Source organism: Rhinolophus sinicus, chromosome 14, assembly GCF_057876585.1.
Source record: "Rhinolophus sinicus isolate RSI-liver-muscle chromosome 14, RSI-T2T, whole genome shotgun sequence".
In the NCBI taxonomy this organism is placed as follows: Eukaryota; Metazoa; Chordata; class Mammalia; order Chiroptera; family Rhinolophidae; genus Rhinolophus; species Rhinolophus sinicus.
Genome location: NC_142514.1, coordinates 154107690 through 154120788, shown reverse-complemented (window position 1 = coordinate 154120788; position 13099 = coordinate 154107690). Strand labels below are relative to the sequence as shown.

At 40.6% G+C, this 13099-nt stretch overlaps 1 protein-coding gene across 1 annotated transcript; it reads left to right on the top strand.

The window, feature by feature from the left end:
• Window positions 1-2426: 2426 nt before the first annotated feature.
• LOC148755877 (mas-related G protein-coupled receptor member X2-like) lies at window positions 2427-5646 on the top strand. The gene is made up of 2 exons (XM_088789959.1): window positions 2427-2437; window positions 4626-5646. The coding sequence occupies exons 1-2, from the start codon at window positions 2427-2429 to the stop codon at window positions 5644-5646; spliced, it is 1032 nt and encodes a 343-aa protein (XP_088646085.1).
• The last annotated feature ends 7453 nt before the right edge of the window (window positions 5647-13099 follow it).

Below are 13099 nucleotides of genomic sequence, written 5' to 3'. Positions count from 1 at the left end.
TATGTGAAGAGCCTCATGTGAGCAGCTGCCCTTTTCGGGCAAAGTTTTGCTTGGGACACCAAGTACACGACGGTGCCACTCTCCTCGTGCACTCCCCGACACAGGGAATTAGGCGTTTGCATATTTGGAAATCTGAAGGTGAACATATTCAGTGCAGTTCCAATTACCTTTTCTCACCTGAGTATCTTTTAGCATTTTTTTGTCATATTTAAGAAACATGGGTTATCTATCTAGGAACTGAGTTGGTTATTTTCCTATTAGGTTGCTAGGGTTCTTCCTAAGTTATGTATAGGAGTTACATAAATATTTACTTATGAGTAATAAATATATTAAAATGTATATATCAATATAAATTAGGATTTTGTCCAAAGATACATTGTAAGTAGTTTTTCCACTTCCTTGTTTGACTTTCTAATGTTGGCCTTTTTCATGGGGAAAAAACATTTTTAATTATAATTCTGTAATCAATATTTTTATTTAAGGCTTCAGTATTAAGTCAAGGTTACGCAGAACTTCCATAAACTTACAAAATAATTCATGCCCCTTTTTTTTTCCTAATTCTATATGATTTTCTCAGACATAATAATAATCCATTTTATGTTTAACAGGGTGTAGGATATAAGGTTTGATCCCCGATATGTTTTACGCTAGATGGCTTCCAAATGGCCCAACAACACTTATTAAATACTCCATCTCCACACCTCCCATTTGAACTGGCCCCTTCATCATTGACTGAATTCCATATGCCCTGAGTTTGATTCCTGAGACTTCCTGCCTGCTGTTTTATGTTAGCAAAACATTGTTATATTTCCAAAGCTTCAGAGCAGTTTCCAATATCTATTAAGGCTAGTTAATCCTCATGGTTCCCTATTATCTCCAGAATGAGTTTAGGATACATTTTATTATAATTTCTATCTTTTTTCTCATATACAGGAAAAATATTGTTTTCTGTAGAGCAATTTAGTACCCAGCCGTCTTCCTGAACTGTCAGCTGATTCTCTGGGTTTTCTGGGTGGATAATCATACCACCTGTCAATCTCTCCTAAACCCACTCTTTCAATCTTCCCACCTCACCATCCACTGGAACCACACCTGTCACTATCAGCAATGACTCCATATTGCGTATCCCAAGGTCAAATATTAGACCTCATCTCACTCAGTGCCTCACGGAGGACTGAGACTATTGCTCACTCCCATCTGCTAGAATCGGTTTCTCAGCTCAGTCTCAGGATACTGTGCTCTCCTCGTTTACCCCTCCTTCAGGAGCTACTTCTTACTACTGTGTTGGCTGGGTCCTCTCTTCTTCCAGGGGTCTGGAGGGTGGAGGCCCTAATGCTGAGTCTCCAAACGCTTCTCCATCAGCACACGCTCCCAGGGTGAGCTCACCCACCTCCTCTGGAAAGCCCGAGCGTAGTCCTGTGCGTTATTCATCACTGCATCTTCCCTGCCTGGAACAGTGCCTGGCACAGCACAGGCACACAGCAGTGCTGGGTCAATGCAGAAATGAGTGAATGAGTTTTCTGGCTACTTTAAATGCTTCTTAGTAAGTTTTTTAAAGGAAATGACAAGTACTGAACTCAGCTGAAGCTTGGGCAGATGAAAGGAAGTCATAGGACCTAAAATCGCAAACACTGGTTGTCCCTAGTTCATCTACAATAATACAGCTAACAAATATCATGAGTAGAAAGACAAAGGGAACAGACACTGTGTGTGGTGTGCTAAATTTCTTTATGAGGGAACTCAATAAACTCTGTTGTTCACATTGATAAATCAAAACTTGAAATATAGTGTGATCATGCAAAGCTATAAAATAACTACTAAAGAAGCTAAAAACGGAAACTGTAAACATTGGTTGGGATTGGGGAATAAGATGAAGAGACTTTGCATTTTACTTTATACACTTTGGTGTCCTCTGCAATAAAACGAATGTGCATACCTTACTGAGTAAATGTGAGTAAATATGAGTAAATGTGAATAAATGTAGAAAGCTCAGGTGAGCCAGGCCATGGAGGGCCCTGAACGTGAAGCAAAGTATTCTTTAGCTGTGGCATCTCACATAGCCTGGTGGGTGGGCTTCCTGCACAGGCTCACAGTGGGCAGCGAAAGGCTCAAGAACAGATATTCCACCAAAAAGTGGGGTGGGTGGGGAAGGATGGAGAGAGGCCAAGATAAGTGGTTGGAGTCAGGGCCCACGAGAAATGTGTCGTGAGGTCCTTGTCTCACAAATCTCCAGAATCTCATTGGCCAGTGTCCCCTGTGCAGGAAATCACAGGGTCTGTCCAGCATCTTGATAAGCCTCTCATATTCAGCAGGTTTCTCTCCTGCTCCTGCCGGCAACTCTTACACAGAGGGTGGAAAAGCACTCTCTGCTGTCTGTATACACAAGGAGAGCTCTTCCTTTTCTACTCACCACCCTCAACGAGAATATGGTGCTAAGGTAAGAGTTGGCTCACAACTGTCTTCTCTCAAAGGCAGTGTTGTTTTCTCCCTCTTAGTCCACATGCTGTGATTTCATCTTGGGGAGGGGCAGGCAGGGGCCATGGGACCCACCAGTGAGAGTCAGCACACGTGAGGCTCCCTCAGGAAAGCTGTGGGCGCTGGGAGCTTAGACTGTGGGAGGTCACACGGGGCCAACCAGCTTCTGTCTGCTTCTGTTGTAGCTCCCTAGTTCTCGCTCTCTCTCCAAACATTCAAATGTGCAACTATGCAGAGCAATGTTTTGCTAATTTTAATTTAGAGAGCAGGATGGCAAGTAGACATTGCTTTCCAAGGCTAACTTGTTAATAACCTCACTTTTCACACACTAGCATGCTGTTCAATGAGGTTTTGTTTGTTAGTTTTATCCTTCTATCTGGCTTCTCCCAGCAGAAACTAATGGGGTCATTGTGGAAAGTTCAATAAAAAAACTGTAAAGGTGCAGGCAGGGCTAAGGGACATCTGTGAAAGATACAGAGGACGCCCAAAGACAGGTCATAATCGGGAGGTATTACCATTCTCTGTCCTGATGGGGAAAGGAAAGGAAAAGTTACCAGAACTCAGGGAAGGCAGTGGGTCTAGCTGTAGTTGTCACTGTGACTATAGAAAGGCCACCAGACACAGGCTATGGCCTTAGTTAGAGTAATAAAGCCATTGCTGACTCACAGCCTGGCAGCAGAGGACCAGAAAGTTAAAAACCCTAAATCACCCTCCTTCTGCTCTAAGTTACCTACCAGTGTGTCCTTTAAGCTGAAAGCAACCAGGTGCCAGAGTAAAAGGGAGTCCGCCCATGAGACAGAGATGTCTCCTCCCCAGACACAGAGGAGAGCAGAGTAAATGGAAATAAGATTCAATGTCACAGGAGACTATCCATGTCTTCTTATAGCCTCTTCACATATACTTTTCCTGGTACCAACCCTCAATACAATTGGATCAATTTCTCACTGTATCTCTTTTGTTTGTTTGTTTATTTGTTTGACTGTTTGATGGTCCTTCCCTATCTGGTGTTAGTTTTTTGGAATAATGTCTCACTAGCATCATAAATGTCTGTGAATAGAATGCAGACTTTTTTTAAAAGGTAGGGTACACAGGTATATATAAATATTTTAAGTTTATGATTTCGGATGCTGAATAAAGTAAACTATTATAAGAGTTCCTTTGCCACAGAGATAGGAAAGACAGTTTGGGGAATACAATCAATAATGTTGTAAAAATTATGTAGGGTATCCTTTGGACACTTTTGTTATTAGGGAGACACTTCATGGATGGTTTAATATCTGACCACAGCAGTGTACACATAATGCTAAAGCTGAATAATAATGAATGTCAACTATAATTATACACATATATAGTAATAGGATCTGTAGTACAGCAAAGGGAATAGAGTTGATGGAATTGTAACAGCTTATATACAATGACAGAGGGGTAGTAAATTGGGAAAGGTGGGGTATCACTTTGTGAAGGGTGTAAATGTCTAACTATTACATTGTTTATAACCTGAAACTATTTTTCTTTTAATAAAGATTTCCTTAAAGTGGGTCCCACACACAGAGCTAGATGGGGGCACACAATGAATGGGAGAATGTACTTCCTGTCATGATAAAGCTTACACACTGGGTCATTTCTAACCCTAGAGTCCTGGCCAACTCAAACCTCTAATAGAAGAGGCCACAATGTCTTCATGACCCTAAATCATGATCTCCTTTCTGGTGGATGGACACTCTCTATCACTTAGGTTACCCATTGATCATGCCTTGGGCTTCCAACTTCAAGCCCTCAAAGGAAATCAAGTCCCAGGCAGATGGAATGCTGAGTCCAGTCCTGTTGTCATCCACATAACCTGTCCAGACTTCTCTTCTCTTCCCTCCCAGAGACATGTCATGGCTGTGGAGTATGAGGAGATGTGTTTGGACAATAGAATATTCCAATGTCTGTACAGGGTCCGAGTCTCAGTAGAGAGACACCCAGAGAGAACTGGGTTTAAATCCAGTTTCCAGGCCGCCAAGACTGTGTGGCCTTCAGGAAGTACCTTAATCTCTGCAAGCCTGTGTTTCCCTCCTCTGTAACACAGGGAAAGTAATTCTCCTGCAGCAGGGTGGCCGTGAGAGTCAGATCATACAGCAGGTGCTCAGGTCTTGTTTCTGTTCTAGTGGCACCAGCGGAGGGTTCCTGAGCATGAATGCACCGGTCACAGCTTCGGGGATATCACTAACGCCAATCAATGGAAGTGACCAGGCAACTCCTCAAAACATCATTATAGGGACAGTGATCTCAGACTTGTTGGTGACCATCATAGCCCTGGTGGGGCTGGCAGGAAACGCGGTTGTGCTGTGGCTCCTGGGCTTCCGCATGCAGAGGAACAACTTCTCTGTCTACATCCTCAACCTGGCGGGAGCCGACTTCCTCTTCCTCTGCTGCCAGATTATAAATTCCATGGAGATACTCACCTACTACTTCCTTTCTGTCCCCATTTCCATCCCCAGCTTTTTCAACACTGTGTCCATCTTTGCCTACGTCGCAGGACTGAGCTTTCTCAGCGCCATTAGCACCGAGCGCTGCCTGTCTGTCCTGTGGCCCATCTGGTACCGTTGCCACCGCCCCAGACACACGTCGGCTGTCATGTGTGCCCTGCTCTGGGCCCTGTCCCTGCTGCTGAGTATCCTGGAAGGAGAGTACTGTGGCTTCCTGTTTAGCGATGGACATCAGGTCTGGTGTCAAGTATTAGATCTCTTCTCTACTGTGTGGCTGATTTTCTTATTTGTGCTTCTCTCAGGGTCCAGCCTGGCCCTGGTGACCAAACTGCTGTGTGGTTCCCAGCGGGTGCAGCTGACCAGGCTGTATGTGACCGTCCTGCTCACAGTGCTGGTCTTCCTCCTCTGCGGCCTGCCCTGGGGCATCCACTGGTTCCTCTTGTACTGGATTGAGAGTGATTTAGATGAGCTCTTCTTTACTCTTTACCTGGTTGCACATGTCCTGTCCTGTATCAACAGCTGCGCCAACCCCATCATTTACTTCTTAGTTGGTTCCTTCAGGCAGCGATGGAGGAAGGGAAGGCAGACCCTAAAGCTGGTTTTCCAGAGGGCTCTGCAGGACACTGCGGAGGGGGATGAACATGGAGGACATCCTCCTCAGGAAACCCTGGAGATGACGGAGAGCACTCTGCTGTCCTGATTCAGAGTCTTGCTTTGTTCCGACACATGGTGTTTAGAGAACCAACTTTGTCCCTATCGATTTGGGAGGTTTCTTAAGTCTCTCAGACTCTGGGAATCTGAATTAGAACAATGAACATAATAATCCTGCTGATGAGGATTAAGTGAGACTGTGTCTGTTAAGCACACATTGAGTGCAGGGTCTCAGGACTGCCTTACCCAGGACGCTCACTCAACCTCCTTGGGAGCTTTGCCAACACTGGGGTCCAGGACTCTTACCACTTTTGAAGAATCCCACCTTCAGCAGGAGCTAAACACAGTGCAGGACAGACCAAATTTCTTTGCTCACCAAACTTGATAGAAACTAAAAGAACATTACATTCGACCAGCTTCTGTGGTCACTCTCCTTCAATCTTTCACTATAAATTAGAGAAGGAAAGTTAAGTCCAGCCCCAAAGAACAGTGTTCTTTGTTTTTGGCAGGCCTCAGAAAGCTCCCTATCATAATAACTGTTGACTGAATAAATGAATTAGTGAAGGATACATGATGATTTTAAATCCAGTCTGTGCTAAATCTCCAGATTTAGCCAGATTTCAGTCATCATCTTTAAGTTTGTGGCTTTCACCATTTTCACCCTTTGGAAACATGAAGTTTTATCACCAGATAAATCAATGTCAAAGCTCATTTAAGGTTTCAGGTTAAGTTATCAATGTTTCTTTTCAAGTTCCATCCAGTAGAATCCCACGAACTCCCTCTCTTTCCAACCCTTTGCCTCTGCCCTGATTGTCCCTTTCTGGAGACTCTCTAATCCTTCATGTCAGGTTTCCAATGGGTCTTACTGGACTCTATGGCCTCCGAGGACAGCTTCTGTTTCAAATATACCTTTCATGCAAAGACCTCTCAAAAGTTATGAATCTTATTGTAGAAAAAAATTTTAACTTACATATTCTCTAAACAAGTATATTGATTTTCAATGTTGTTCTCTTAAACATCTTTAATACAAGTGCAGTTAAGAGAGAGTGTTGAATAGATCCTCACTTCAATGAGTTTGGCCTGTGATACACTCACGTGACGCAAACCCCAGTCAACACACATCCTATTTTCAGCACCTCTGAAAGTTCTCTCCTGTCCCTCCCTGTCATTCCTCCTGCCACAGAGGCAAACTTTGTTCCTATTTCTGTCACCAAAGGTTTGTTTTCCCTGACCTTTGACTTTATGTATTTAGGATCATAAAATGTACTTTTTCTTCTTACCTCCTGTCACTAAGCACAATACTTGTGAAATTTACCCATGTCGTTACATTGCATGTATCAGTAGTTTGTCCCTGGTATGAAGCTGAGTGCTCTTTCATTGTATGGGTGCACCACAGCTTGTTTTCACATTGATAGGTTATGAGTAGCATTCCATATATAGGAAACTATTGTGAATAAAGCTGCTTGAACATTCTTATTCAACTTTTTCTGGACATATGTTTTCGTTTTCCTTGGATAAATGAGTTGAAGTGAACTTGGTGAGTCACAGAAAGGCGTATGCTGAATTCTGTGAGAATCTGCCAAATCTCTTTCTACTGTGATTGTCCTATTGCACATTCCCACCAGCAGTTATGCAACTTTCGGTGGCTCCACAGGCTCCTGAAAACATAGCATTGCCAGTCTTTTGGGTTTTACTCATTCCAATCAGTGTAAAATTGGTATCTCCTTGTGTTTAATTTGAATTTCCCAACTGACTGATGAAGTGGAGCATCGTTTCATGTGCTAATTTTCTACTTCTACTTTTGATTTCGAAGTGTGTGTTTAAGTTTTGCCCATTTTTATTGTGTTTCTCTTTTTCATCGTTTATTTGTAGGAGTTTTTGTATATGGAGAATGAGTTCTTTGTTACTTGTGTATTGTAAATATTCATCCTGTCAGTGGTTTGCCCATTCATTTTCACAGAATTTTATATTTTGGAACACTTATAGATTTAAAGAGAAATTGCACGGAAAGCACGGAGGGTTCCCATACACTTCCTCTCCCCCGTATCTACTCTCCCACACAGTTTCTCCTATTATTAACATCTTCTACTCAGGTGGCACGTTTATTAAATTAGATGTGCCCATGTGGATACATTATTATGAACTGCAGTCCATAGTTTACGTTAGCATTTACTCTTTGAGGTGTATAGTTCAATGCATTTGACAAATGCTGAAGTACCATTATAGTATCATATAGAATAGTTTCTCTATCTCCAAAAATGAATTGACTACCTCTGTACAGTTTTTTCTTTTCTTCCTTCTTTCCTTCCATCCTTCCGTCCTTCCTTCCTTCCTTCCTTCCTTCCTTCCTTCCTTCCTTCCTTCCTTTATTTTTCCATTTATTCTGCTAAGTGTTCTCTGAGCTACCTGGAGCTGTACTTTGATCCTGTCAATACTTGAAAAATACTCAGTTATTATTAGTTCAGTTGTTTCTTCTCTTTCTTTCTCTCTTCCTCCACCTATGACATTCCCATTACATGTATGTTACAACTTATGTAATTATCCCACCGTTTTTGAATATTATAGTATCATATAGAATAGTTCCTGTTTTTTTCCGTATTCTTTTCTCCTTCATTTTCAGTTAAGAATTTACTGTTAGTACAGAGGGCGCAAAAAAAAAAAAATACATATACACTATGAGAAAGAAAAAAACTATTAAAATTGTAATACGCAATACATACCAATAAGAAAAGATGAATAAAAGTCACCTGAAACTTCTGCGATTAGAAGAGGTGCTCAAAGTGGTGACCATCAGTGTCCAGACACTTCTGATTATGGCGAACTACTGCTTGTACCATTATAGTATCATAGAGTAGTTTCTCTACTTGAGCATAGATAACATCTGAAAATGTGTATAGATTATTTTAGCACCCCCTGTATATCTTAAGGTTCACTGAGCGACAAAGGACATATCTATTCTACTGGTGAGCTCACGAAGGCATTCTTCAGTTCTGCTACCATATTTTTATTTCTAGCACTACCACTTTCTTAGAGTTTCCATCTTTCTGCTTATATTGTCCATCTGTTCTTGCTTATTGCCCATGTTTTCTATTAGAATCCTTAGCATAGTAATCACAGTTACATAAATTCCCAGTCTGATCATTCCAAATTCTTGGCCATATCCTAAACACTTTACATCTTCTATGTGAACTCAAATGATCCTGTTATTAATACTGAAAAATTGAAAAAATATAATATAACCTTATTATTCAAACCCTAATCATAACTATTAAAAGAACACAGAAGAAAAGTTGAACAAATTATTCCATCTGGAGAATAGAATTCAGGAAGACTTTGACCATTTCTTTGTTACACATGTATGTCAATTGGATAGAAAATGTTACCCTGCATGCATTACTATGATTATAAAGACAAAGGGTGGAGAATGAGGGAGTTCTAACATGCAGCATATAAAGACCCTGAATTTTCCTCTTCTGAGGGCCACAGTGAATATACTGCTTCATATAGACCAGTTCCTCCTAAAGAAGTGAGGGCTGATTGAACAACCCCTGCACAAGAAATGGTAGAGGGACCACATAGAGAAGATAGAAGAGACAGAGACATGGTAAAGATGGAAGTCCCACATGAAACATGCAGACCTGCCATAGTGAGATTTCAAAGTGGGGACCAGTTGCAGTTTGCTTGCCTAGGGGCACATTGAAAAAAACATCAGTGCAAGGGGCACTGAAACTATCCAGGAAGGACTCGAATAACTAATGCTAAGAGCCTGCTAAACAGGATGGGAACTGCTGAAATGGTCCAGGATCCAAGATGCCAGAGAACACTATTATGTATGTTCCCCTCCACCAAGATAAAGAGGTTGGGAGCTAAGTCCAAACACTCTGGCCAACCTGCACGACCACCCCAGCATGCCCCAACTCCCATGGCCCACACTACCTCCAGCTCCCGTCAGCCTTGCTGCCAGGGCTGCCCCAGAAGCAATGCCCCAGAATGTCTAAGCCTATTCCAACTCTATTTCAAACTCTGCCAACCAGAGCACACCTGAAGCCAACTTGTCCCACATCCACTCCAGATTGAGCCACCCAATACAACTTCTGCCCTGCCACAGGGACCCCTGAGCCACTCACCATAAGTCAGCTCACCCCATACTTACTCAAGTTCCAGTAACTACTCCACCCGTTTGCTGCCCCACAGCCACATTCACTGGGAAACCTAAGCCCCTGCCCACCCAGCTCCTGTGGCCTGCAAAGCCATAGGCACACACACTCTACACAAGGCGTGTTCCTACACATAGTCACTCTTTGAAGACCAGGAGAGGTAGCTGCTTCATAGAAACAAACTCTGAAACTCAAATAAAATGAGGAGACAGAGGAATATGTTCCAAATGAAAAAAAAATCAGACAAAAATCCCAATGAAACACAATAAGGAATTTACCTGCAAAAACTTCAAAGTAATGGACATTATATGATCAGCAGACTCAAAGAGAAATGAGGACCTCAGTGAGAACTTCAAGAAAGAGATAGAAAATATGAAAAAGAACCAATTGGACCTAAAGGATACAACAACTGAAATGAAAAATACGCTACAGGCAACCAACAGCAGACAGGAGGATACAGAACATGAATCAGTGATTAGGAAGACAAAATAGTGGAAATCACCTAATCTGAACAACGAGAGATTTTAAAATGAGGATAGTTTAAGGGACCTCTGGGAGAGCATCAAGCATAATATCACTCACATCATAGGGGTCACAGAAGAAGGAGAGAGAAAGGGGCAGAAAACATACCTGAAGAAATAATGACTAAAAAGCTTTCCTAACCTCGGAAAGGAAACAGACATCAGGTGCAGGAAGCACAGAGTCCCAAACAAGAAAAACCCAAAGATATGCACACAAAGATATATTATCATTAAAATGGAAATAGATAAGAATAAAAAGAGACCTTAATGGCAGCAAAAGAAAAACAACTAGTCATATAGAAGAGAAACCCCATAAAGCAATCTGCAGATTTCTCAGAAGAAACTTTGCAGGCCAGAAGGGAGCTGAAGAGAAAGAACTAACAACCTAGAATACTCTGTCCAACAAAGTTATCCTTCAGAATTGTAGGACAAATCATTTCCTAGACAGGCAAAAACTAAAGGAGTTAATCACCATTAAACTGGCTTTACAAGAAATGTTAAGGTGGCCTCTGTTAAATGAAAACAAAAGGTCATAACATTAAAAGAAGAAAATATATGAAAGAAAAAATTCTCACTGGTTAATAAATAGTAAAGGCAGTAGATCAGCCACCTAAAAACTAGTATGAAGGTTAATAATCAAAAGTAACAAAGTCAACTATAACTACAATAAGTAGTAAGGGACATGCAAAAAAAAAATCTGACATCAAAAACATAAAATGGGGAGGGAAAGAGCAGTTTTAAAATGTGTTGGAACTTCAATGCCTATCCACTTAAAACAGACTGAATATATATACATATATTTCGTGGTGATCACAAACCAAAAACATACAACCTATACACAAAAGATAAATATAATATAAAAAAAAAACTGAAGCAGAACACTAAAGAAAACCAGCAGACCACAAGGGAAAAAATTTTTTTAAAAAGAAAGAAACAGAGAAGAACTACAAAAACAATCAAAAAGCAACAAACAAAATGGCAATAAATACATACCTATCAATAATTACTTTACATGTTTCTGGACTAACTGCTCCAACCAAAGACATAACTTGGCTGAATGGATGAAAAAATAACCCATCTACATGCTGTCTATAAAAGAGTCACTACACATTGAAAGACACACACAGACTGAAAGTAAAGGGCTGGAAAAAAGATATTTCATGAAATATAAATGAAAAGGAAGTTGAGGTAACAATACTCATATGATAAAAAATAGACTCTAAAGTAAAGACTGTAACAAAAGACAGAGAAGAACATAATAAATATTTAGACAACATATATCAAGAAAATATTAACAGACATAAATGGAAAATATGAGAGTATACAACACTAGTCAGGAACTTAATGTCCCACTAACATTATTTTCCAGACAGAAAATCAGTAAGGAAACATTGGCCTTAAATGACAAATTAAACAGCATAGGAGAAGAAGGCGGCGTGGATGACAACATGAGGCACTATTAGAACAGTTTCCATCCAAGAGCTCATGGTTAAATGGAGACAATAATACAGGGAAAGGGGATGCTGTCAGTGGAGGACAGAGATGGACGAGCCACTCCATTTGCCACCTGACAACAGAAGGCAATGAGCTGAGTCAGCAAAATGCAGGTATCAGGAAGGATCTTCATTACAGGGTCAGAATGGCCAGGTAGATAGATCAGCTGCGTTCATGGTCAGGGACCTTCTAACCAGTCCTGGACATCCCTTAAAGCACAAAAGTTGTGGATATCCACAAAAATCTTCTTGTGACCATTGTCAAAAAATATATGGAGGTATTTACAGTGGACTTCTGAGCAAAGTGAGGCTGGGGCTTCGATCCCCTGGACAGTTGAAAAATCTGTGTATCACTGTTGATCCCAACAATTTAACTAAAATTCTACTTCTCCCCCCAGAAGTCTTACTGATAACATAAACAGTCAATTAATTCATATTTTACACTTATATGTATGGAATACTCTATTCTTATAAAAAAGTGACATAAAGAAATGAAAATATTATTTAAAAAACCACAAAGAGGAGAAAATATATTCATTGTATTTATTGGGCAAAAAGTCACCTGTAGCTGGACATGAGCGATTCAAACCCTTGTTGTTCAAGTGGGAGGTATAACGATACCTGAGATCAAATTATACTACAAGCCTACACTAATCAAAACAGCATGGTACTGGCATTAAAACAGACCATAGATCAATGGAACACAATAGGCAGCCCAGAAGTAAATCCATGCTTATATGGTCGTTCAATCTACGACAATAGAAGCAAGAATTTACAGTGGGGTAAAGACAGTCTATTCAATAAATGGTGCTGGGAAACATGGACAGACACATGCAAAAAGATGAAGCTGGACCACCTCCTTACACCATATACAAGAATAAATTCAAAATGGATTAAAGACATAAATGTAAGATCTGAAACCATAAAACTCCTCGAAGAAAATATAGGAAGAAAGTTTACAGACATTACTCAGAGTGAGACTTTTACTGATACACAACTTGGGCAAGGGAAGTAAGAGAAAAAATAAACATGTGGGATTACATCAAATTAAAAAGTTTTTTCATGGCAAAGGAAACCATCAATAAAACAAAAAGGGATCCTACAGAATGGGAGAAGATATTTGCCAATGATATATCCGATAAGGGGTTAATATCCAAAATTTATTAAAAAACTCACTCAACTCAACTCCAAAAAACAAACAACCCAATTAAAAAGTGGGCAGAGGACATGAAGAGACATTTTTCTAAAAAAAAAAACCATACAGATGGCAAATAGACACATGAAAAAATGCTCAATGTCAGTAACCATTAGATAAATGCAAATAAAAACCA